The 26494-nt window shown below is 47.8% G+C and overlaps 1 protein-coding gene across 1 annotated transcript in view; it reads right to left on the reverse strand.

The window, feature by feature from the left end:
• LOC117019886 (ectonucleotide pyrophosphatase/phosphodiesterase family member 7-like) overlaps positions 1-26089 on the reverse strand; it is a 31695-nt gene extending 5606 nt beyond the window's left edge. The window contains exons 1-2 of the mRNA XM_033102121.1: positions 25794-26089; positions 6900-7045 (exon numbers count right to left, since the gene is read on the reverse strand). Coding sequence (XP_032958012.1) covers positions 6900-7045; positions 25794-26043 — 396 coding nt within the window. The 5' untranslated portion in view covers positions 26044-26089. The remainder of the gene's footprint in view (positions 1-6899; positions 7046-25793) is intronic.
• Positions 26090-26494: the final 405 nt, after the last annotated feature.

The raw sequence follows: 26494 nt of genomic DNA on the forward strand, positions 1-26494 counted from the left end.
CCACACGATCCAGTGATCGGAAGATGCACTCCAAATGCGGAGATGGCAAAATGAAAAACAAGAAAAAATTCCTGAGAATGGAGGAGAAATGGGACTTTCTAAGTTGGTGATGGTGAGTTCTTAATCTCTTATGCTTCAGTGTTTCTACATGTAAAGTGCCCAAAAAGTTCACAGGATGTTTTGTGAGGATTGAGCCCGATAACTTGAAGATAAAGTGTCGGGCATTGTGTGTTAGCACGTAGTGGGCCCTCTTTGCCCCCAGATGTAACAAGCACCACAAGCCTTCCCCAGGGTGTGCAGTGGACGGACAGGTAATATGTTTGTCTGCCCAGCATCCACTCCCCTGTTTGCTGGTTCAGAGCCCCTCACTTTCCCTGGAGACTCTCCTCTCTGCCGTTGCTCCATGTCAGGTTCAGGATGTGCTGGCTCCACATCAGGCTCCAGAGGTGGGATGTAGCTCTAGCCTGGTCACAGAGGACACTGCGTCCTCTGGCCATTGTCATTGCTTTAGCCTTGGGCCCATGTCAAAGCCAATGAGAGGCAATCTTGGGCCTTCCTCTGGGATTGTGGGAGACGGGAGAAGCTGCCCTTCTTGTTTCCATATCTAATGTTTATAAAATTTGGGGATATTTGCCAGAAGGGGAAACTGCCATCTGGTCCCCTGGGCAGATGTCTGCTTAACCACTGGGCATGACGACCTACCCAGAGGCAGAGCAATGTGGCGGTTAAAGTGTGCTCTGATGCTGGCTTGCCTGGTTATATCTTTCTCTACATCTTGATGCTCGTTACTCAAATGCCTTCCACCTCAGTTTCCTCATGAGCTTATATATTTACTGGACAGGGAGAAAGAGTATTGGGCAAGGTGGCGTGGTCAGGTGAAGAGGGGGCAATGATTATTTCCTCTAGGTTTTGTCTCCTGCAGGGCCCTGAAGTTGAATAGGGGGCTGCAGCGGGAAGATGAGATTCTGGGTTTCAGAAATGGCTGCAGCATGGGGCATTGGGCTCCTTACATTAGAGGAATGGGGTGGGTCAGCTATGATATGTGGCTGAGTCTTGCAAGGCTCCAGCAGGGCCTGGGGTTGCTGCTGGACACTGAGACCTTTGTCATTGGGGCCTGGTGACCTTCACACCTCTGTGCCAGGCCACAGGCAACTAGGCAGGGCAGCAGATTACAGTCAACAGGAAAAGAGCCATGGCTGGCCCACAATCTGTCATGGGAGGAGCTGACATCTCTTGCTTCTCCTTGTCTCCAGAGGGTAAACTAGGGAAGGGGTGTGTGTGTGTCTGAGAGAATAGACCACAGGCCGTGCTCCTTCTATGCCAGGCTGCTGGGGCCACCAGGGAGGGTTTGTGGCGAGGGCGGTGTCTGGGGAGGAGGGCTTGGACTTGCACACAAGATGAGCAGGACTGAGTCTTCAAAAATGGGGCTGTTTGAACAACACAAGTGACTGCAAAGTCATGAAAATATTCTTAAGTGATCTGTTCCCAGCAGAAAGGTGGTTTTGGACGAAGGTTGGTAAAATGGTTAGGAAAATAAAATTTTCTGTATGCTCACCAAAGAGTTAACAATAAGATGGACACATCTCACTAAGTAGGTTCTGTTTTTATAAAGTAGCTCCTCAACTAGGAATGAGCACATAGTAGGTCCTCAATAGATTTTTGGTTCAGTGAATGAATGGCCTGCTTATTTGGAGAGCAAGTACTTTCCTTGGTCTCAGCGAAGCTATTACCTCGAGGGCTGTTTTGTGATATTTCCTGGATCGGTCCAAGATTTGGATGTTCTGAAAAACACTCTAAAGTTCATTGGCTTTACTAGAACTAAGACATGGTGGTCGTGTGACTATGTTGATTCTGTACGGGGAATAAATAACTGGGAGGAATTTTGGGATAATGGCCCCTGGGTGTGGCTATTTGGTCAACAAATGGGCAGAAAACTATAATGAAAAGTAACGGCAAAGCTTCCCATGTATGTTTGAGAGAGAAGTAAGAAAGCATTTTGGAAGATCCCCTTACTTGGCCAATACACCTACACCCACTTCTGTGAGGCTGGCTGCTAATGACTCAGCTGCCGCATGTTCTGGAACATTACCCTCACCTAAGTGGCTAAGAGTCCTGCCTCACCGAAGAAGGAGTCCCATACAGCTTCTCCACACCACCTCGCTGACCGTGGCCAGTGATTGATGACCGGAAGACAAAAGACCAACCCCCTGGCCTCTGGGTAGGATAACATCAGGGTGCATTTCATGCTTCAGAGCTCCCCGAGGGGTCAGGCTGAAGCTGGTCTCCATCTGGGACCACACTTCCTTAGCTCTTTCCTCTGTCCTGTTAGTTTTCCTCACTTCCATCTCCGAGAGCTCTCCCTCAGTGCCTTACGTGCACTGAATCCCTGCCTCAGGCTCTGCTTTTAGGAAACTTGACCTAAGACTGGGCCTTAATTAATGCTACATACTTTGTAAGGCTCCAGGAGCTCTGCTGTCCAGAGCTGGAGGTGAAATATTGTCCCTTCTGCCCTCCAGCATTCATTTTCTATTAGATGATCCAGTTTTGCTTTCTCCAATCTGAAAGTATCTTCATTTGTTTACTTATTTACTGTCCATTTCTCTCCTCTAGAACGTACTCTCAAGGAGATCAGGGCCATATTGATCTTGTTGACCACACTCTTCCTGGGACCTACGACAGTCCCAGAGGAAGTGCTAACTGCTGATTAAATGCATGTTGAATGAATGCATGAGCCATATCTCCTTGTGTGGGTACAAAACCCATCCTATTCTCACTGCTGATTAACTTATGGAAATAGTTACAGAAACTCTGTCTCTTTTGGATTCTAGCATCTTATTTGTAGCCTCCACAGGTAACACATTTTCCTTTCTGATAATAGAATTTCTACGGTTGCTTTAACTTCCACATCCTCTAATATTTATTTATTGCATTCTGATTGCAATTGACATAATTCTCAGGTTTTAGCGACGGTACTTTGTTTAACTTACATATAAATTGACTTTGCTCTGAGTATGGAATTGGCTGGAAGGATGACACGTCTAACATTTTGTAGAATGTAGTTTGGCTATTCTATTATTTAGTGGAAGCTGCTATTGATATTCTGAGGGAGGTAGGCAGCTTTGCATATCCAGTCGGCTCCTGATGTTTGCACGTTAATCTCAGATATTCCCAACTTGAAACTGAATTGTTTTCTCGTTCTGTATTCTCAACACACCCCTTCTTTAAGGATATCCAAACTGTAGTCTTAGGAAACTATGATTTTCTCACTCGGTCCCATGGGAATTTTAAGGATGTGTGCTGCTCTGTGAAATAAGCTCCAGAAAGAAATGGGCGTGTGTGCGTGTGTACACACACATGTGACAACACACACACACACACACACACACACACACACACACACTTGACTCTGTGTATTTGGGACCCATGATAATCAAAAGTGCTATTTTCACCAGATACTTCCTAGAAATAATCTGAGGACTTAATTGGATGTAAAAGAGTTGGTATTTACTATTCTACCCTTTAATTAGCATAATCAGTGTTTCCAGTAGCAATAGCAATTGGAAAAGCGCTAGTTTTATTAGGTTCATTACTCTGCTTTAGTGCAGTGTTGCGTCAACGTGGTTATTACCCTTGAGTCGCTTCTTTAAAACAAGAGTTGGTACTTCCTACGGGCAATCCTGGCCGTCGGGTTTTGTACAGTGTCCACCAGCCTCTTCAGAAGCAATCATTGGAGGGAAAGTTTCCATTTGGTTTTGCCTTTTGTCTTGTCTCTTCCTTTAGGTGACAGAATTTATGTCGTAAGGCACACATTTTAGGAAGGCCCGTGCATGGCTCATTGGGTTGTGCTTTGGTGGGGAGTGAGTCTGTGTGGCTTAGGGAAAGGAGCTAGTTACTCATGCTAGGGAGCGATTGAATGGAAAGAGATGGAGTCCTTGTATTTGAAATCCAGAAGGTACAGTTGGTTCTGGGTCTTTCCCTTGCTCTCAGTACTTAGTGGAATTCACTGAACAGAAGGCAGCTAGATGTCCAAGGTTCTGTTTTTCCCCCTCCCAGCTCTCTCAGAGGTCAGGTTATTATTCTTAGAACCTTTATGATGCATCTTAAAGACACCGTTTAGGCCAATATTGGGATGCGTTATCTTATTATTCATGCTTTTCTAGGCAGATGCTGGCACCATTTTGTTCACAGTTCTTCTGAGTTTGGAAGTTATTGTCTAGGAGACCTGGCTTACATCCGAAAACCGGAGCTGCCCCCCCTACCCTCTTCCCAAATCCCCTCCTGGTAGTCGCCTCCTAGGGTCCTGTCACAGACACTTGCCATCGTGAAGATGTCACTTCCTCTGTCATCTCACTCTTTAATGCTCTCTATCCCTTCTCCAGAAAGAAGCAAAGCATGCCTGTGGGTTGTCCTGGTTTTCCTGGGTCTTACTGTCTTGGCTACCTGCCTTTCTCTGAGATTAGGGCTCTGACTCAGTGAAATACCTTAGCTTTTGATCCTGTTCAATCCAACCCTGCTCTGAATGGAGCCTCTGCGTTTATACCCTGCCCATCAGTGACGACCTGCTGTAATATGGATATGCTTGTGGCCTGTGAATTACAGACACAAAGCTGGCCAGGGACCCCATCTTTTAGGCATTGCCCACTGAGGCAGGTCAATTCCTGTATATCTTGATGGACTCTGCAGCATAGTGTCCCTGAAGGAAAACATTTTAGTCATATTCCAGGTTCATGCATCCGTCTCCACCAAGCTCACCTGGAAGAGACTGGGGAGAAGGATGGATGTTCCCGCCCCCCCACAGCCCTGCCTGGCAATGCCGATATGCCCCTGAACGGCCCTTGGGACCAGCTGCAGTGCTGTTCCTGGGGTGCTGGCCTGGAGCTGCAGGTTTGCCCTCATTGCTGCAGCTTTTCTGCCAGCCCCCCAGGGAGCTGGCTGATGGCCCTGTTCCGTGGCCAGAGTGCCAGGGGCAGAATGAAATGCACCAGCTTGACATTCACTTGCCAAATGAGTGGCGTGTTGTCAGTTACCTGGCCCTGCACCAGCTCCTCTTTTTTGCACATCCACTTATGAATTCAGCAAAGGGGAAAAACACTGATTATGAATTGAGCAGAAGGAAACAAAGACCTGCAAATAGCTGGCAATGAGATAAGAACCACGAATAAGAGAAAGGACAGGAAAGGAAAATGCTACCGGAGGCCTCATGCCAGTGGACAAATACCACAGCAAGAGACCACAGAGGTCGTGGGTTTTGAATAGTGAATGAAGGGAGACTATCCAGACCTGGCCAGCAGCGAGGCGAATACAAGATTCACTGTGAAATCCATGGCTGACTGTTTTGGCCGCGTAAGTAATAGCATGTCATGGTTAAGAGTTAAGAGTTGCTGATTCCAGAGGGGGATTAAGTTCCAGTTCTGTCTCTTACTACCTTTGTGACTTTGAGAAGTTGTGGCCCTGTTCTCTGCCTCAGTTTACTCATCTGTTAAATGGGTATAACCATAGCACCCACTTCAGAGTTGTTATACATTAATGTATGTAAAGCACAGAAATCAGTGGCTGGCTCATAGTAAGTGTTGACAGTGTTATTTTCTTGGCAGGGCAGAATTTATTTGTGTGGTCTGGGCCTCAAAGTTTAAAAATGTGACACAAGAGGAAGGGATCTAAAGCCCAATAGTTAGGGGAAAAATGAACCTGAATGGGATCATTGACCATCCCCTGCGATTCTTCTAGAGCTGCTATATTGTCTCATATGGTAGCCCCTAGCTACGTGTGGTATTTAGATTTAAATGGAAATGAATTGGAGTTAAATACAATTAAAATTCAGTTCCTTAGTCTCGCTAGCTATGTTTCAAAGGCCCAGTAACCATGTGTAGTTAGTAACTTCCATATTGGACAGTGCACCATTGAACGCGTCCCTCATCCCCGAATGTCCCATTGGACAGTTATGGCCTAGAGCTGTAGTGACACGCGCTGCAGAAGGGCTACAACGATTCAGCCTCCAGGGAGAAGCGTGACGGATGGTTTTTGAGCCTTTGGTTCTCAGCACCTTACAGGCCTTATTTCAGTTAATCCTACCAATGACCCGTGAAGCAGGGACTCGACCATCTTCATTCTGAGGAGGTCATTGCCCAAGGTCACGCAGCTGGAGAAGGGTGGAGTCGGCCGAGCTCCTGCTCGGGGATCTGGGTCCACAGCCCGCCTTCTGAGTGGTTGCATTACACAGCCTGACAACGTGACGCGCCTAGGGTGGGCTTGGTGCACAGAGACGAAATGCCAGCACCCAGGACAGCTTGGGAGCAAAGGCCGGTGTCTCGGAGAGACGAAAGAGGTCCTATTCTGAAGTGACGACTTTGGAAGCTCATTGAGAAGAAAATGCAAATCTGGCAACAGGTTTAGGGGCTGGGAGTTAAACACACATCTCTGATTTCTGCCTTTTCAAAGCACTAATGAATGGCCGCTGGAATCCTCTCAAGCAAATGTTCTCATCAGAGCTTTTCAGGGTCTGAAGATGCATTAAATAGTCAGCTTCTTTCCTAAGGGCTTTTATGCCTGAGTCTGAGGCAGGCGTATAAGCAGATATTTATCAAAGAGCTGCTTGGTGAGCCCTGGAGGTACAATCAGGAGTAAGCCAGCTCTGCTCTCACGGTCACTTGTCCATCGATAACCACGGAAACTTAACGGGTATTTATTTCCTCTGTGCTCGTTGCTTTCACGCATCTCATTTAATCCTTACATCAAATCAGTTAAGCCCACCGCCATGATCCCCAGTACCCATTTAGGTAAACAGATGCTCAGGGAGGTTCTGTCGCTTGCCCAAGGTCACGCAGCTTCTAACCCTGTCCCACAGGCCCAGGCGTGAGAGGCCACACCCACGGAAGCCGGCCCAGGGTTTCTGACTGTACCTGTCTCTGGGCTGTGATCCAGAGCGGGAGGACACCGTTGTCCCACCACTCCGTCTTGTTCTGGGTGGTCTTGAAGGAGTACTTCCAGCCCGTCTCAGTGTTAAACATCATGTTGTGAATGACTCCGTGATCTTCAATCCAGCGCCCTTGGGGATACAGGAGGGAAGGTACTGATTAGTCTATGGACAGATGCTGCCACGGTTATTATTGTGGCCCTAAGACTTCCTCCCCCAACACCCTTCTGCTTGGCCTGGTCTTCTGGTGGATGGTCACTCCAGGCGGCCAGCCCGGGGCTTCAGACTTGTTTCTCTGGAGTACAAGTGTTGGTAGCCACAAAGGAAGGGCTAATGACATCTCACACCTGCCAGGTTGGATCTGCTCCCTGGAACAGACCGTACAGCCTCAGGGGAAGCTGATGTTGGCTATGAAAGCTGATGAAGGAGGAAGAAAGGCGGGGCATACGGAGGCCGGGTTCCGTGGGTTATTCTGTGTCCAGAAGCTAAGAGCCTGGGATTTGGGTATTTCCCGTGGGATTATTTTCTTTATTTTCTGCTTGTGATGATCTGATTCATTATTGAACATCCAGTGGGCCCGATTCTCAGCAAACCTCCCAAGGTTTCTCCTAGGACTCCCATGGGCTGTGCTGCTCGAGGGGACCAATGGAATCCGGAAGGACCTCTAGACATAGATGGGTGTAGACTTATTTCTCTCTACTTGAGGGTGGAAGGTGGATTTTGGGGAATGTGAATACTCTAGATCATTCTCGAAAACATAGGCATCGAACCAAATATGAAAAAGCCCTGTGATCTCACATTGAAGCCCGGAAAAGGGGAGTGCATGTGGGGATCAGTCTCAGGGGAGAGCTGAGCCCCTACTCCCCCCGCTTCCTGGAAGGAGGGACTCTGGATGACCCTACTGACTGTAATAAGATCGTGATGATTTTTCTTATGTCCAAGGTAAACCGAGGCAGGACGCCAATGGTCATGGGAACAGAGAAGGGAAAAGCTCTCTGCTGGGTCAGAGTTGCTACCAGGCTGCTGGTGGGTAAAGTCCCCTTAGGGTGGCCAAGGCTTTCAACTGGGAAGAAGCAAAAACAGTTGTTGCTGCAAAGCTTTATATAGTTGTTTCCGCCTTGTGGGTAGGACAGGCAGCCAGTCGCACAGTGGGTCACTGGAAAGACATTGTGCTGCTGCCAGGGGTTGGGGCCTTGGGGTGTCAAGATTCCTGGTCAGGGATCAAATCAGATGGTCGACAGAAGAGCAGGGACCTAGAGCCCACGAGAGCTGGGTGCCAACCCCGACTTGGCTCCTGAAATTGCTGTGTGATCTTGAACGGTCCTGGCGTTGGTTTGCCTATGTAATAGGGGTAGGGTTTGTGTGAGGAAATCATGGCACATCACACCATATTCCAACACCTCTCCCAAGTTCTTTTAGGGATATAAATTCATGCAATCCTTTCAACAGCCCTGCAAGTGGGTATTATTATAATCCCCTTTAGGGATTTCCCCCGTTGCAGGAAATTGAGGCACAGAGTTTGCTCAAGTCACGTGGCAGAGCTGGGCTTTGAACCTGGGAGGTTTGATTATAGCCTGTGCTTTTTTGTTGTTTTATTCAGATAAAATTCATGTAACATAAAGTTAACCATGAACATTTAAAAATATATATTTTTTTCTTTTTTTAACCGTTAACATTTTTTTCAATTTATTTTTTATTTTTAAAGACTTTTATTCAAATATAGCCAACATAAAATATTATATTAGTTTCAGGGGTACACCATAGTTATTCAACATTTATATACCTAAAGAAGTGATCACCATGATAAGTCCAGCAACCATCTGACACCGTCCCACGCTGTCCCGATATCACTGACTGTATTCCCCATGCTGTACATTACATCCCTATGACGTACTTGTTTTATACCTGGAAATTTGGACCTCTTATTTCCCTTCACCTTTCCCCCCCCCGTTTTAAAATTTTCAATTACAGTGCACATTCAATATTATTTATTAATTAATTATAAATAATAATTAATTATATTATTTATATTATATAAATTATATATAAATTATATTATATAAATTAATTAATTATATTAATTTCAGGTGTACAGCATAGTGGTTAGACATTTGTATAATTTAAGAAGTGATCCCCAACGAGTCTAGTGCCCACCTAGCACTATACGCAGTTATTACCATGTCATTGACTATATTTCCTATGCTTTACTTTACATCCCCATGACCATTTTGTAATTACCTGTTTGTACTTCTTAATCTCTTCACCTTTTTCACCCTGCTCCCCAACCCTCTCCCATCCATCACCCCAATAAATCTAGTACTCACCTGACACCATACCTAGTTATTATAGTATTATTGACTATATTCCTTATGCTCTGCCCTCCATCCCCATGACAACTGTGTAAGAACCAATTTGTACTTCTTAACCCCTTCCCCTTTTTCACTCACCCCCAACCCCCCCATGTGGCAACCATATGTTCTCTCTCTCTCTGAGTTTGTTTCTGTTTTGTTTGTTTATTATGTTCTTTAGATTTCACATAGAAGTGAAATCACATTGCATCTGCCTTTCTCTGTCTGACACACTCCACTCAGCACAGTACCCTCCAGCTCCATCCATGTCACCACAGATGGCAAGAACCCATTCCCTTCCCTGGCCGAGCAATATTCCATTGCATATACGTACCACCTCCTCTTTATCCATTCACCCATCAACAGACGCCCAGGCTGCCTCCACATCTTGGCCATTGTAAACAATGCTGCAATGAACATATGGAAGCACACGTAACCCTCTACGTAGTGTTTTGGGTTTCTTCAGATAAATATCTAGAAGTGGGATTACTGGGTCCTTCTTTATCTCTTGTTATAGTCTTTGTTTTAAAGTCTATTTTGTCTGGTATAAGTATTTCTACCCCAGTTTTTTTTTTAATTGTTTCCACTTTCATGAAATATTTCTCCATCCCTTTACTTTCCGTCTCTGTGTGTCTTTCAATCTGAAGTGATTCTCTTGTAGGCAGCGTATATAAGGGTTTTGTTTTCGTATCCATTCAGCCCTCCTATGTCTTTTGAGTGGAGCATTGAAAGTAATTGTTGATAGATATGTAGCTATTGCCATTTTACTGTTCATAATTTTGATCTTTGTTTTTTTTCTATCTTAAAGAAGTCCCTCATTAAGGGTGATGAACTCCTTTAGCTTTTTCTTGTCTGGGAAGCTCCTTATGTGTCCTTCAATTCTAAATGATAGCTTTGCTGAGTAGAATAATCTTGGCTGTAGGTCCTTGCTTTTCATCACATTAGATATTTTGTGCCAATCCCTTCTGGCCTGTGAAGTTTCTGTTGAGAAATCAGCTGACAATCTTATGGGAGTTTCCTTGCCTTTCTCTTGCTGCTTTTATGATTCTCTCTTTGTCTTTAACCTTTGCCATTCTAATTATAATGTGTCTTGGTGTGGGCCAGTTTGGGTTCATCTTGTTTGGGACTCTCTGTGCTTCCTGGACTTGTATGTCTATTTCCTTCACCATGTTAGGAAAGTTTTCAGTCTTTATTTCTCCAAATAGTTTCTCAGTCCCTTACTTTCTCTCTTCTCCTTCTGGTACCGCTATGATGCGAATGTTTGATGTTGGGATAGGGTCTCTTAAACCATCCTCATTCTTTGGATTCTTTTCTTTTTGGGGATCTGATTGGGTGTTTTATGCTACCTTGTCTTCCAAATCGCTAATTTGACCCTCTGCTTCATCTAGTCTGCTGGTAATTTCTTCTAGTGCATTCTTCATTTGAGTATTTGTACTCTTCACTACTGATTGGTTCTTTTTTTATGATTTCTATGTCCTTTTTTATGCTTGTTATCTCTTTGTTGAAGTTCTCATTAAGTTCCTATAAGGATGCTTCCTTACAACCATTGTTTTGAACTCTGCATGTGATAGGTTGCTTGCCTCCATTTTGTTTAGTTTTTTTCTGGAGCTTTGTTATGTTCTTTCATTTGGGATGTATTTCTTTGTCTCCTATTTTGGCTGCCTCTCTCTTTGTTTCTATGTATTAGGTAGATCTGTTATGTCTGCCAGTCTTGGCCAAGTGGCATTATATAGTAGGTGCCCTGTGGGGCCATGGCACAGTCTCCTTGTTTACCTGCTTTGGGTACTCCAGGAATGTCCGTTATGTGGACTGTGTGGGCCCTCCTGTTACACATAGTTGAGCCTTGATTGCTATTGGCACATCAATGTGTGGGATTTACCCTCAGGCTGATTGGCTGTGGGGTTTGGCCACATCCACAGCTTACGGGCTGCTATATTGGGGGCTTATCCCACTGAGTGGGATTCCCCCAGTGGGCTCTGGTGCCTGTTGAGACCACCCTTTGGGTGTGCTGCTTATGGGGCTAATTGGGTGGTGCTCTGCTGTGGTCTGAAGCCAACTTCTAAGTCTGTTGGTTCTGGGGCTTCTTGGGAGGGGCTCTGGTGCAGGCCCAGGTCAGCCACTGCCTCTGACCAGCCAGGGATTACCTGGTATTAGCTACAAAGCGATCTGTGGTTGTTCGCTGCTTGTTAACCCTGGAGGCATGTGGGAGAGGTCCCGCTAAGAAATGAGGACTTTTGCCACCAGTACCGGGCCTGGGGTAGCTCCACAAAATGCCAGAATACCCTGAGGCCTGCTGCCACCTGCTGGTTGCCTTAAGGCTCAGCTTCACGTGGTACACGAGTCTCAGGGAGTAATTAGAGTGGGAAGAGATGTGATCACCAGGTGAATGTAGACTGTGGTATGGTGCCAGTACTGAGCCTGGAGCTACTCAGCAAAAGTCAGAGCACAACGAGGCCAGCTGCCATCCGCCTGGGGCCCACGGACTCCCATAGTTTTCCAAGCACAAGTGAAATGTGGGCGGGGCTGGCAGCTCTCAGAGAACTGCCAAGACCTGTCTTGGGGGAGTTGGGTGGGGCGTGGTCTCAGTGAGTCAGCAGGGCGGAGCTGCAGAGCTCACCAGGCCAATAAGATTCAGATGTGGTGTAAGCGTAAGGGGCGGGATCAACACAGGAGAGATGGAGTCCACCTGCTGGCTGCATGGGAGGAGGAACCCTCACAGGGAAATGTCGACTGCCCTCCAGCCCTCAACACGAAGCAACACAACTCAGTCTGCCCTCCAGATGTTTGACAGCCCCTGAGTCACCGTCCCTTCGCTGGAGCCCCAGGTGAGTGCCTGCGAGCGAGAGAGTCTGTTCACGGGCCATTTAAGAGAACGCCTGGGTTTCCTGCTGCCTTCTGTCCCACCCGGATGGTCAGAATCCCCACTGGTTTTCACAGCCAGATGTTGTGGAGGCTCTTCCCGGCACCAGTACACTGGGCTGGGGAGGCCAGTGTGGGGCTGGGGTCTCTCGCTCCTGTGGGGAGAACCTCCATAGCTGAGATATCCCTCCTGGTTCTCAACCGCCACACGGACATTTGGGGCCAGTCTGTTTTGTGTCTCCGCCCCTCCTACCAGGGCTTCTTTATATCCTTAGTTATAAAACTTCTGGTCAGCTAGACTTCAGCCGGTTCTCCAGGTTGATTGTTCTGTAATTTAGTTGTAATTTTAATGTGTTCATGGAAGGATGCAGGCACAGCGCTTATCCACTCCGCCATCTTGGATCTCCCTCTAACCATGAACATTTTAAGGTGTACAATTTAGCGGCATTTTGTGCAGTCACACTGTTGTGTAATAATCACCTCTCTCTAGTTCCCAGACATTTTCATCACCTCAAAAGGAGACTCAGTATCCATTAGCAGTCGCTCCCCAATCCTTTGTTCCCCCACCCCCTGGCGGCCATTAATCTACTTTCTCTATGGATTTGTTTATCCCGCACATTGCATAGAAAGAAGTCATACAATATTGACCTTCTGTTTCTTATTTCTTTCATTGAGCATAATGTTTTCCAGGTTCTTCTGTTCTGTAGCGTGTGTCTGTGCTTCATTCCTTTTTATGGTCGAATAATATTACATATCTGGATAGGTCAGAATTTGTTGATCCATTTATCAGCTGATGGACATTTGGGTTAGTTCCATTTTTTGGGTTACTGTGAGTAATGCTACTATGAAAATTTGTGTATAGCTATCTGTTTGAGTCTCTGCTTTTAATTCTTTTGGGTATATACCTGGGAGTAGAATTGCTGGGTCATATGGTAACTCTGTTTAAGTTTTTGAGGAACCGCCAAACTACTTTCCACAGTGGCTGCACCGTTTTACAGTCCCACCAGCAATGTACAAGGGTTCGAATTTCTGCACATCCTTGCCGTCACTTTTTAGTTTCCTTTTTTTTTTGATTATGGCCAACTGAGTGGGTGTGAAGTGGTGTCTTGCTGTGGCTTTGACTTGCGTTTCGCAATGTCTGATGATGTGGGACGTGTACAGCTGGTGTTCTTAATCTCTCTGCTACACTGTCTCTCAGGAGCAGGGGTCGCGTTCCTCCTGTGGGAGTACTTTGGTACGAGTAGGTAGAGGCTGTAATAGGCAAGAACCTTTTCAGCTTCACAAATGAATTAGGGAAGGCTTCTGGAATGTACAACAAGACCTCTTCCTGTTACAGTGCCTGAGCTTTCCATGCCTGGGCCGTGCCACATCCCAGCAGATGAGATGGAAGCCAGAGATCATTTATCCAGGGAGCAGCTAGACTTTGCCTTTTTTTTTTTTAAAGCTGCAATATACCTGGCTTCTGTTCTATCTTCTTGCCCATGTAAAAGAAAATCACCCTGGAATTACCCACACCTGCCATTTCACCTATCCTAGTGTTTCTCCATGGTATTATCTACCACCGGCATTACAATTGAGTTGCTTGTAAAAACACAGATTCTGCGTATAGCCAGTTAGCTCAGCTGTTTAGAGCACGGTGCGCTTAACAACAAGGTTGCCGGTTCGATCCCCACATGGGCCACTGTGAGCTGCGCCCTCCACAACTAGATTGAAACAACTACTTGACTTGGAGCTGAGGGGTCCTGGAAAAACACACTTAAAATAAATAAAAGTTAAAAAAAAACACACCCCAAAACACGGATTCCCTGGTGCCCATTTTAGCCCTTGCTGATTCTATACCTCTGGGGTGGGGTCTGGGAGCCTGCATTTTAACAAGCTCTCCGGGTGGTTTTCGTGCCCACTGGTTGGGAGACTGCCAGTCATTCATACATTAGTCGTTAATACACATGCATTAATTCCAACAGATTGTCCAGGACTCCAAAACCCAGGTTGACAGCAGCCCTCCCGAGAGATTGGGGTGGCCGGGGGGAAAGGCAGGTAGCAATCAAAATCTGGATCACTGTGGTATCTGGGAAATCTTGGGGGTCCAGAGCCACTGGGAGGACTTGGCAGGAGGGATTGAAGGAAACAAAGGGTGCCATGGACATAGAAATTTCCCCCTCCTACACCTTAAGGATGCTGCTTGCTTGCCCTGGGACCCACGGTTCAGTTATCATTTCGGTTAAGTAGACTAGCCTGGGAACCAACCATAGAATCCATTTTCCCCTCAAAGTGATGTTACTCAAGTTTTAAACAACTAAGCTAAAATGAGCTCAGGGAGCGTGACCCTTCCATTCGGTGGCACGGCTGGTCCCAATAATTGCACAAAGGGAACCGTGTCTGTGGTGTTTGGCTTATTTCCACCCTGCCACTTCAATGCACGTTCTAAATCCAACCAGCGGCTGGGGACCACTAATGACCCAGCAGAGGTGTCCACTGCCCCTTTGATTCCACCTTCCTGCTGCTCAAGCTTCTTTATCCTGCTCTAGGGCCAGTTCTGGAATGTGGGCGAAGCAAGACAGAGGAGAGGAAAAGCTAAGGAATGAACAGCTGCAGGCAGCAGCATTCTTCGTTTTACTTAAATTGCATTTTCTACTCTGGAGACAACCAGGGACCTGGCTGGGAGTTCTAGAAGCTGCAAAGGAGCTGGTTTCAATGTGGTCAGAAGGTACTGCCCTCACTGCAGTAGGGTGCTGGATAAGGAAGGCTGGACTCAGAGGCAGGACCCCTGCATTTCAGCTTGGCTCTTGTTCTCTCTCTCTCTCTCTCTCAGTTTCCCTCTTTGTGAAACAAGCCAGGTTAACAATTTCCAAGGGCCCTTCTAGCTTTGTCATTCTGAGAGTCTGTCATCCGCGTCATTTCAGTGTCTGGCGATGTGGGTAATTATGCCAGTGAAACAGGAAGTAGGATGAGCCCTCCTCATGAATGGGATTCCTGCCGCTTGCTAATTATGCTTTCATGAGGGTACAGTGCAGACTCCTACACCATATCAGTGATGGCAAGGTGTCGGTGAATTCACCCAGCCGGGCATTTCAGGTCTAGGAACGAGCCCAGATAGATTCAGCTCTTTTATTTACTTCTCAGGTACCGACATTTATTTTTCAAATACTTGCAGAGTGAATTTAGGAAACCATGAAGGCCAGAGTTTGGTCCACCTTGTCCTTTCTCCCTCCGTTTCTCAAATATTTTGAGCCAAGTGCTATCCTCGATTGTCTCATGGTTTTTACAATTTAGGGGGCAGGGGAGAGCGAGAGAATTAGAAATAGGAAGAACATGTTCTGAGTCCCTGCAGAGCTTACCTTTTCTTAGAATCCACCTACTCAGAGGCCCTGCTGAAATGCAGGTCTAGGCACCATGTTTGTACCATGTGATGTCTCCTCCCTCTATTTCATTGGTTGGTGAGAAACCCAGTTTTCTCTCTCTTTCTCTCTCAAGACTTGAATCGAGAGACACAGTAGCTAAGCAGCTGGTGGGGCTGTCTACCATGGGAGACCCCTGAGTGCAAAGAGGAAGCTGGTTACAAGTGAGAGAATCAGAGATAAGAAAGCCCATGGGGCTGATAAGAAAGACCCCAGGGCTTCTGAGAGCCAGAAAGAGGAAGTTTCCATTCTCCAATGGTATCTAATTTGGTTCCCATGTGCATGAGTTTGCCTGTGAGAGCCTTGTGTGCAGTCCTTTTCCATCAGCTAGCATGGATGGATTTCTGCTCCTTACAACCGTTGTTCCCTGACAGGGCTGAGAGCAGGGCTGTGCCTCGTTTCTTTTGGTGTCTCCGTGGCACAAAGCATGGGGCTTTGCTCTAGGAGGCAGTCAACAAGGGTTTATTGACGGTAACTGAACAAGGTCCCCCGACTCTCTGCCCCGTTTGTAGATGGCCAGGTAGGATCTGAACAAGTAGGAAGCAGAACTTGATTTAGTCCAAAGGCAATTTGGAAAAAAAACACTAGTGGGATTAAAATAAACCATGCTACAATTTAGTAACGCAGTAAGAGCACTCCTCCCAAACATTTGCTCTGTTCCCTACCTACTAATAATTTTCAGGTGGAGCAATATATATTTGCAAATAGTCCACTTGGGCATAGATACACTTTCATGCATTCACTTATGTAACCAGTAATTTGAGGACCTACTATGTGTCACTCACTAATTCCTACCATATAAGCTATAAACATATCTTTACTTTCCTTCCGATTTGTGAGGTCCAGTGCCTCATTAACTTCACAGTCCCACAATCAAAGAAGAAAATGTCTTACTAACCAGCTGGTGTGAAATCAGCAAGGAAGAGCAGCTGCCAAAGCAACCTACCCCTTTAAGTCAACTCAGAAGCTCATTTGCATGTACAGCCAAGACACTGGTGGCCCTTACTGGGGCTCAAAACCACGTTCATCCCAAGTAGTCTGCACCCCGGAGTGCTACCCCATTGATAATCCACTGGACCCAAAACAAAACGACTGAAACGAAAACAGGTGCCCCAGTGCACCAGCTGAAACTCAACACCTTATCAACTCCGGCTATAGAAACGCGGCTTGACCCAACCCCAGCACCTGATAATGGGAGCCCTTTTCTGGACCGTGAAAATAAAACCCTGGTGTGCCGATTTTACGAAGCTGCTCTTGCTCCTGTGTAAATGCAAATGAGAAATGCTGACGCTGCTTCTTTTTGACATTGCTTTTTAATTATGGCCATTAATAAATCATTTTATCCTTGAACAAGACTTGAGAATGACCCTCAGGCAGAGACAGGATTCCTTAGGAAGTAGGCCGATGGAGAATGGGCTTTCTCACCCCCCACCTCTTCCTTTAATCTGCTGTCAGAAAAGAAACACTCTTTTTTTAAGGAGCTGGAAGCAGACGGCTGCCCCTGAGCTCCATCTGGGAACCTTACTGACACACCGTTCTTCCACCCTTGGCCTGACTTACTGACCCTGTCACAGAAGCTGAATCTGTCCTCTCTTCTGCATTGTTTTTCTCACTGCATTTTTAACTCTTATTGTTGTAGTGGGTTGAATGGTGCCCCTCTCCCTGCCAAAGATACACCCATATACTGTGAATGTTGCCTTATCTAGAAATGGTCTTTGCAGACATCATGAAGTTAAGGATCTTGAGATGAGATCATTCTGGATTATATGTGTGGGCTCGAAATCCAAAGACAAGTGTCCTAAGCGGAGGAAGTAGGGAGGACACAGACAGGAGGAGGCAATGTGACCAGGGACGCAGAGGCTGGAGTGATGCTGCCACAATCCCAGGAGTGCTGGCAGCCACCAGAGGAGGCAAGGGAGAACTCTCCCCCGGGACCGCTGGAGGGAGCACGGCCCTGGTGGGACCTGGAGTTTGGACTCCTGGCCTCTAGACACTTTGATGCTTTAAGCCACCAGCTTATGGTACTTTGTTACAGCAGCCACAGGAAACTGTTCTCCCTCAAGGCCTTGAATCCAGAGCAGTCATGATGTTTTGCTTGGTTGCTGTGGTGTTGTGGATTGACCCTTCCTCTTGTGTGATGCATGAATACTTAGCATCAGTGTCACCTGGGAGTTTGGTAGAAATGCAGACTCTCAGGCTCAGCCCAGACCTGCTGAACCAGAATCCACATTTCACCAGATCCCCAAGTGGTTCGTACACATTTGAGTAGTGCGAGTAGGGAAAACTCTGAGGTGACAATTAGATCTTTCCCCCACCTGCCAGAATTCTGCTTTCTGCATGTTAAATCTGTTGAACGCGGCAGGGAGGTTATGTAAAAACCAAACCAAACCCTTAGGTTAGAAATACATACTGATGTATTATGGATGCAACAACGTGATGTCTGGAATTTGCTTTAAAATATTCCAGGAAGGAAGGAAGGAAAGAAGGAAGAAAGGAAGGAAAGGGTGTTGGGTGGGGACAGTGAAACAAGACTGGCCAAATGCAGACACATTCTTGCAGCTTAGTGCTGCAAGGCTGGGTATACGGTGGTTCACTGCACAATCTTCTCTGTTTTTCCTGCAGACTTTTCCATAATGAAAAGTTTGGAGATATCCTGGTTTCCCAGCCTTCCTTCTTTTCCATTTTTTTTATGAATCCATTTTTTCTCCCTTTGTGGAAATGACTGGCGTTGGGGGTGGGGACATCTATTTTTGTCCCTGTGGTTTTCTTTGCTCTGTTTGCCTGTGTTTGGGGCTTTGTTGACTTCCTTTTTCAACAGAGAGCTGTTGCCGGGGGAGTAGGATGGGAGCTGATTAAGCTTTACAGTATCTTCTCACTAGGTTTCCAACATCTGCTGGGCTTATATTGTTATGGGCAGCAGGAATTTCATTTCCTTTCTCTTTCCTTCCCTCCCTTACCTCTTTCAGACTTTTTTCCCCCACTGGCTAGAGTGTCACATGTGTGACCTTCGGCTCTCTGATTTACATGTGGTTTGCATATTATTCATGTAGTCCGGGAGTTCTCAACCAAGGGGTGATTTTGCCCCCCAAGGAACATTTGGCAATGTCTCGAGCCAATTTTGGTTGTCACAGCTGGGGAGGGATGCTGCTGGCATCTAGTGAGTAGAGGCCAGGGATGCTGCAAACGCTCCACAGTGCACAGGACGGCACCCCAGACAAAGCATGATCGGCCCGAAATGTCCATCACGCCACGGTTGAGAAACTCTGATTTTGTCCTAACGATCATCCAAGTACGTTTGGCCTGTCTCTTCCTTTGCTCCTGTCTGTCTCCTGTCGAAGGTGAGGTGGACTGATGACCGCTGACAACTTTTACCTCCTATAGGTTGATTTTGGGATAGAATGTAAGCGACTGATCATTTGTGCAAGTTGTGCCCTGCACACCTCCAGGGGGCGCCATCCACACGGTATTCATGAACCCCTCCCGCCCTCCCCAGAATTGTGTTCTATACAATCTACATGGCTGTAAGTGGTTGTTCCAGTTTTGGGGTTGCCCTGGGGGTGGGGTTCTGGAACTGGGAGAGACTTAATTTGTGGCCAGTAGGGGCCTGAAGCTACCATCAGGGAAGGAGAAAATATTGAGCGAAGAGGACCTTTTATTATCCTTGACCATGGTCTAGTTAGGGGGCGTTTCCTCTGCACCCCGGGGCCATGTCCATTTGACTAGATCTAAAGTTGTCAGATTATGATATTATGGCTTGTGCTTTTGATAGCTTTTGTCTGAAACATGTGATCACTTTTTAATTTCAGTCAGTTCCTTTGGGGGAGAAAATCTATGCTGCCACCATCAGACTTCCTATCTGCCCACCATTTGCTTGGCGGGATTTCTTTAATTTCAGTGGCATAAATTATTCTTACTGATCCTCAGTCATTTTGCAATAAAAACTGAGATTGCAAAAATGTTCATTGTCATTACCAGTGATGGAGCAGTAAGTACAGGCTTCTGGAGGGAGAGAGGGAAGGAATCAGGTGTTTTCAGGTGTTAGCAGAACGAGCTGCTAACCCTCAGAGAATGGCTTTTCATTTCGGTGAGATCTGAGGGGAATCGCGATCGGCTTCGGGGCGGTGGCCCTTTGCGCGTGTGGTCCCTGAGTCCTCAGGGAGTCCATGCTCTGTGGGCAGCCCGGTGGATGGAGTGGTGCTATTTTGGGGTTGAGTACTGGGTCACTGGACGACAGACCCCCAGGCTGGCGTGATGGGGCTCTGTGGTTTCTGCCAGCCCTTCCATCGCTCCCCGCTCTCATAACAGTCTCTGACTTTCCTCTGGGGACCCACCAGCCCACCACTTGCAGCCCATAGAGTTTGTGTGGGGCTCGCCACTCCGCCACCTTACCCTAGGGGTGGGCATGTGGTCCCAGCTTGAGCGTTCAGCATCCTTCCATCCCTCTGGCCACAGAGACTGGTTATGAGAAGCAAACTGGCCCAGTGAGAATACCCAGCACCAAAAGTCTTGGAATTTTTTGGTCCCTCTTAGGAAAGAGCAATAGAGAAGGAGAGAGAGAGAGACCGGTTATTCGGATGACATCATTTGAGGACCTGGATGTAGTCACACTTGAAGCTGTCAGTTGTGTGCTGTGTGGACCTCCGAATGTGACCTCATTTGGAAATAGATGTTTCCAGTGAGGAGATGAGGTGATACGGGAGTCGGGTGGGTCCCTAATCCAAATGACTGGTGTCCTTGTAAGAAGAGGCAAAGACAGAGACACCGGAGAAGACCATGGATTGGATGGAGGATCAGAGTGAGGGGTCCACAGGCCAAGGGACACCAAAGATGGCCAGGGAACCACAGGAAGCTAGGAAGAGACAAAGGAGGATTCAGCTGGAGCGTGGCTCTGTCAGCACTGGATTTCCAATTTCTGGCCTCCAGACCTGCGAGGAAGTCAATTCCTGTTGTTTTAAGCCGTGCAGGTGGTGGTATTTTGTTACGGCTGCCTTAGGAAATGAGTGAGGACTTTGAGGTGATAATACGCTTTCTCCTCCTTCCCTTCCTTCTCTTTCTCCTTTTTCTTCCTCTTCTTCAAAGTCATCTTTCTCATCCTCACCTTTTCCGCTTACGTTACAGAAAGAGCCTGACGCTGATGTGGGAGTCCAACTTCCAGGGCTGCTCTCCCCTCCTCTTGCATCGGCCCCTGGGACTCTGGTGTTAGACCCCAATTCTGGGGGTTTTCTGGAGCTCCACTCCGGGGCACCATCCCCTACTACCTGGTGCCTTTGAACAAAGGCTGATGCTCACCCCCGGGTTATCCAGAGCCTCATTAAGGACTTATTTGTGGTAGGCAGAATTCTAAGACGATCCCCAAGATACCTGCCCCCCCAATATACACGTCTTGTTTAATTCTTTCTCCTTGTGCATGGGTGGGACCTGGGCTTGCTTCTAACCAATAGAACATGGAAAAGCGGAAGGGATTTTGCAGCTGTAACTGAGGCCCCCTGATAGGTTCGCTTTGAGTTACTCAAAAGGGAGATTATCCAAGATGGGCCTGGCCTAAGCAGGCGAGCACTCGCAAGAGGGTCTCGAGGAGGCAGACACTCCCCCGCTGGCCTCGAAGAAGGAGGCTGCCATGAGCACTCAGCTGCAGGGAAATTACTTCCTCCAATAACCACGGGAGCTTGGGCGAGGACCCCAGCCCAGCCGACACCTTGATTGCCACCTTGTGAGACCCTGAGCAGAGGACCCAACTCAGTCACGTTCAGACCCCTGACCTATGGATACTGAGAGATTGTTCAAAGTGTGTGCTAATCAGTTATGCAGCCATAGAAAATGAACGCATCTCTCTAGCTTAAGGAACTTCCAGGTGCTGTGGCCAAGCACCCCATTTTGTGTGTGTGGCTTGGAGGTGAGGAGGGTGGATGGGTGGGGAGGATGGAGCCAGGTGGGGAGAAGAGAACTATCCTGGAGGAAGTCATGGCCCCTCCAGTGAGGGGAGAGGCTTGATGAACCTGCAGGCCTGCCCAGGGCCCCGCCTCGGGGAGCTGGAGGGAGAACATCGCCCCACAGAGAGGACTTGGGGACTTGATCCTAAACAGAGGTCCCACTTCCCCGTCTGGCATGCGGTGCTGGGTGGCAGATACTTGGAGGAAATACACACACTCTTTGTAAGGATGCGAACATTTTTTGAGTGGAAAGATGTAAGGTGGTATATTTTGATTAAATAGCCAATTAAAAAAAAAATCCTCTGTCCCTTAGGCTTTTTCTCAAACAGCCAGGACTTCTGTCCTCTGCGCTTCAAGGAAGGGATGCCACGGGCGAAAGAGGAGAAAGCAGATACGCCTCTGGCTTTGGAGTGTCATAAGCTCAGCTCCTTATGGGAGCCATAGGGGAGTGTAGGTGCAGAGAGAGGTTTGTGGGGACACAGGTGAGTAAGAACAAAGTTCTCCTGTCTGATGCCCTGAGCTGTTAGAGAAAGGAAGCAAAGAGGCGGAAGGATCCCCAGGAAAGGGGCTCTTTGTTCTCCTCCCTGGTGGAACTAGAGAAACAGAAGCAACACCTCCCCGCCAAAGGTGTATGGGATCTGGGAGCAGAGGGGATGTGAGTCTGTGTTGTGGGACAAGCCCTGGAAAGAAGGCAAGACCCTGGAGACACGTAAGTGTTTAGTTGCCACCGTCCCACTACCTGGCCCAATGGAGATGCTCAAACAATAACCTTTGAATGAAAGAATGCGTACAGCAGAAGCCCGCTAAAAAAATCTCTGGAAAGGCTTCCTTCACCAGCAGCAGGGAAAGCTGATGGGGGTCATGTGATCCTGGCTGAGGGTGGCATGGGGGGGAGGGCGGAGATATCTGCACACCTGATAGCTCCCAGGCGCGAGGAGGCCCTGCCGCCCAGATGTGGACGTGCCCCGGGTGGCCCAGGGTTCTGACCCGGCAGCCAAGTCTGCTGCACTTAGGACAGCTCAGTCATGGGCCCTGTGCCTGCTGCACGGCCTTTCTGGCTTTGCTCTCTGCCTGGGACCACCTGGCCCCGGTTCCTGGGACTCTGTCTAGATGCTCGGAGGGGCAGCCACATGGCTTCTAGGTCGTGAGCCCTTGTCTGAGCCGTGCCATCCGACTTCGCAGCTGAGATGTGAAGCCATTCGGCAGGGCTCCCCGTCATCACCTTGTCCCGTGTGAAATCGCCCAGAGGGGTTCGTAAGAACACCAGTGAATTACTCGCTGGGCCCAGAGAGCCACTTTTATCATAGTCTGTGTCAGTCCTACCCTCTGAGATCTGATGAGGTCGGTGGTGCTGGCAGCACCAATTGTTATCCATTATTTTTTCTGTTATGGATGATTCTTTTCTACATTGGAGTCAGACAGAGGTCGGCTTGAGCCCAGCTCATGAAGACGAATACCTGTGGTTTTCCTGGGTCCAGGGCGGCCTCTTCCTTATTAATACAACATATTCAGGATATATCCCCATTGCCTGGGAGCTCAGAAGATGGGCAATATTTAGAGGGGTTTCGAATGGTTACTTAATTACGGCAAAGATATCAGAGGACGGTAGCGATTGAGGAGCGTGTCTGGAACCAATCAGGGTGGAGTCCGAATTCTGATTCCGCCCCAGGGGAGATTTGTGTGTCCCTCAAGCCTCGGCTGTCTCACCTGTAAAGGGTAACTGTCCTGACTTCATACCACTGTTACGAGAGTGGAAGGAGTGCAGCCCCAGTCCTAGCTGGGCGTTTTCGTAAGCCAGGTCCTGCGCTCCAAGCACTGACGGCAGTGGCTTCTCCCCTGTGGGCGTTGGGCAATGTCTGGAGACATTTTTGGTTGTCACCATGGGCGGAGGGGGTGCGTCTGACATCTGGGGGGTGGAGGCTGAGGCTGCTCAACATCGCGTCATATTCATATGCAGGACAGCCCCCACCACAGACAGTCAGCTGGTCCCAAATGTCAGTAGAGAAACCTGTTTTAAAGTTGAAACTGAACGTTCACCTGCTCAATAAATCACAATAAATCTGCTTATAAATGAGAGGGACAGAGGGACATGATTTTTCCACAGTGGGTGGATTAAAAAGATTATTTTGAGTTACAACACTTTTTTTTTTTTTTTTGCAGTACGGTCACATGGTCCAAGATCTGAAAGGTACAGATAGTGTGCGGTGCAAAGTCTCCCTCCTACCCCGCCCTTTTCCGGTGTTCCCAACCCCTTGTTTACGTATTCAGAAGTCCTCTATGCACCTAGAAGCAATTGTATGCACACACACACATACATATATGCACATATATGTATGTGTGCTACACACATTCTTTGCATCTCGCTTTTGTCTCTCTTCATCCACCTTGGAGATAGCTTCCTATGGGGCACCAAGATCTTCCCCGCTCTCTTGTAAAGGTGACAGAGTAGGCCCTTCTGTGCGTAGATAGATTTAGCCACTCCCCTCTGGATGGGTATCTTCTTTTGCAGTTACAAACACCAGTGCAACGAATAACTTCGTGCATACATCCTTTCCACCACACAAATAATGTATCGGTAGGATAAAGTCCTACAAGTGGAATTACCAAATAAGAAAGTTTGTGCGTTCGTGATGGTGTTGGAAGTTGCAGAATTATCCCTTTCCATCCCCCGCTGACAGTGAACGTAGGAGAGGAATTGGGGTGATTTTATAATTTTTAAAATTGGCTTTCACTGTTTATATCTTCTCATCAAAACCCTTCTGGGAATAAATAAAATGTGGGCGAACCTTATAATATTTTGTGCCCATTGCATTCTCAGTGTCCAGGGATCCAGCATCTGCCCGTGGGAGGTCTTTTGAGTGTTACGAAGTTAAAGCCTCAGGGAACTGGCTTTTGCTTTCTCTAGAAAAGGGCTGTTTAGTTCCTGCTTCCTGGCGCTAATAGTTCCCCAAAGACTCGCCTCTCATAGAGTTTACATGTAGGAAAATCTCTCTCAGCAAATCTCCCTCTGAGTGGTTGTTCAGCTTTATTTTTTAAGTTTTCTGACTCCAGCGCCTTTGAGAGTCTGATGGAAGCCATAAAACCCTCTCCCGGAGAAAAGGCACCAGCAGTGTGTGTGTCATTTCAGAGGTTCTTGGAGCTGCCTTTGGACCCCTAGGGAGTGGCTCTCAGGATAGGGGTGAGCCTCGGACTGCCAGGCACCCCTCCCCACCCCGTGACAGGGCTCTGAGGATCCTCGGCTCAGAACTGGGCAGAACCAGTTCCTGGTTCCGGGCCTGGCTGCCCACTTACTGGTCAGGTACTCAGCCCTTCTGAGCCTTAGTTTTCTTGTCTGTGGAATGGGGAGAACACTGCTTTGCAGTATCTTATGAGAGATAATGTAGACAAAGCACAGTGTCTGTGTCGGAGGAATGGAAGCAATTGTTATTATAGTGGAGTCCTTTGCCCTGGGATTCTGGAACAACCCTGTTCCTTCCTTTCACAGAGACCTCACACATGCTGTTCCCTCTGCCTCTTGTTGCTCGAGGTCTCTCTCACTCACAGCTCGGCTGCCCATCTCGCCCCTTCCCCGCCTCTCCATTTCAAATCAACTCACTCCGGCCACCTTTCGGAGAAACTCTCTTTCTTCTTGGTGCCTCTCTGAGTTGTCATGAGATCTGTTAGCGTATTATTTGCTTGTATAATGTCTGTCTGCCCTGGTGGACTACACACTTGAAGTGAGCTGGGGGGACCAGCACGAGCAAGGGCCCTGAGGTGGGGGGCGGGGAGCTGAGTGGAGGCACAGGTGGGAGGCTTTTGTGACCGGGAGGAGAACACTTGAGGGGAAGAGAGATGGCGAGGCCAGGAGAAAGCGGATCGGGCCAGGTGGTGGGGACCTCCTGGGCCATAGGAAGACAGAGTTTGCATTCTCTTTGAAGAACGTCAGTGTCACTCCAACTCACTAGTGTTAAGCAGGGAGTTACTTGATTTAATTGAGTGCTTTCATCATTAACGTTCTATTATTTATATAAAATTCTTTTTAATGATTTCCTTTTACAAAAGATTACCGCCACTGTGTGAAAGGACGCGTGGAGAGGCGGGGGGTGGGCCTGGGGTTCAGGGAGATCCCGTAGGAGGCCACAGTCCTGGTCCCGATTCTGTCTGTAACCCACGGGATTCTAGGAATAGCCCTGAGATCCTAGGGAATTCTAAGTCATTGTTTCTTCTAGGAGAAACCAGCCACCCCTAGTTGCCTGAGCTGCTTCGGTCTCCCCAGAGCTGACCCAGAATGGGGTGTGTCTCAGGGAATGACAGAGGCCAGTGGCTTCCACCAGCATTCACGGGCTAGAGGTGGAGTGGAGCTTACCTGAGATGGTGGTGAAGTGGGACGGGGAGGTCATTGTCACGAAGGGTGGGGTGAGGTACTTGGCCTTCACGCCCTCCTGGGCCAGGCGGTCCATGTTGGGGGTGTCCACATCCTGATCGTAGTTCCAACGGAAGCCATCAAAGGAGATCAGCAGCAGCTTGTTGAAGCTCTTCCTCCCGCGGACGGGGTGGCTGCTGGCCCAGCCCAGCAGGACCGGCAGCAGCAGCCCGAGCACTCCAAACCCCTTCATGCCGCGTGTGCCTCCCACGCACACATCGCAGAGTTCACGGGCCCGCTCCTGTTTTCTCCCTTTTTTATCGGTGGTCGAACAAAGTCCACATTGATAATTCTCTGCCCCAGCTCCGCTGAGGATCAAAATACTTGGAGTATCACAAGATGGCACGTTTTATGTGATGAAACAGTTCTGGGAATGGATAGAGGCGGTGCTGACAAACTGTGAATGTACTTCGTGCCACGGAATTGTACCCTTTAAAATGGTCAAAATGGTCAATTGTATGTGATATGTGTTTTACCCCAATAAGAAAAATCAAAGTGTGTGAAATATTTTGGACTCATACGAATCCCCGTTGTGAAGACTTGAGGAACGAATGGGATCGTTGCTTTCCTTTGCTCCTAGGTCCTGTTTTTCCAGGGAGAGCAAGTGATCATTTGTTACGATTACGATTACGAAAGCAGCCAGC

This window comes from Rhinolophus ferrumequinum (assembly GCF_004115265.2).
Source record: "Rhinolophus ferrumequinum isolate MPI-CBG mRhiFer1 chromosome 15 unlocalized genomic scaffold, mRhiFer1_v1.p scaffold_54_arrow_ctg1_1, whole genome shotgun sequence".
NCBI lineage: Eukaryota > Metazoa > Chordata > Mammalia > Chiroptera > Rhinolophidae > Rhinolophus > Rhinolophus ferrumequinum.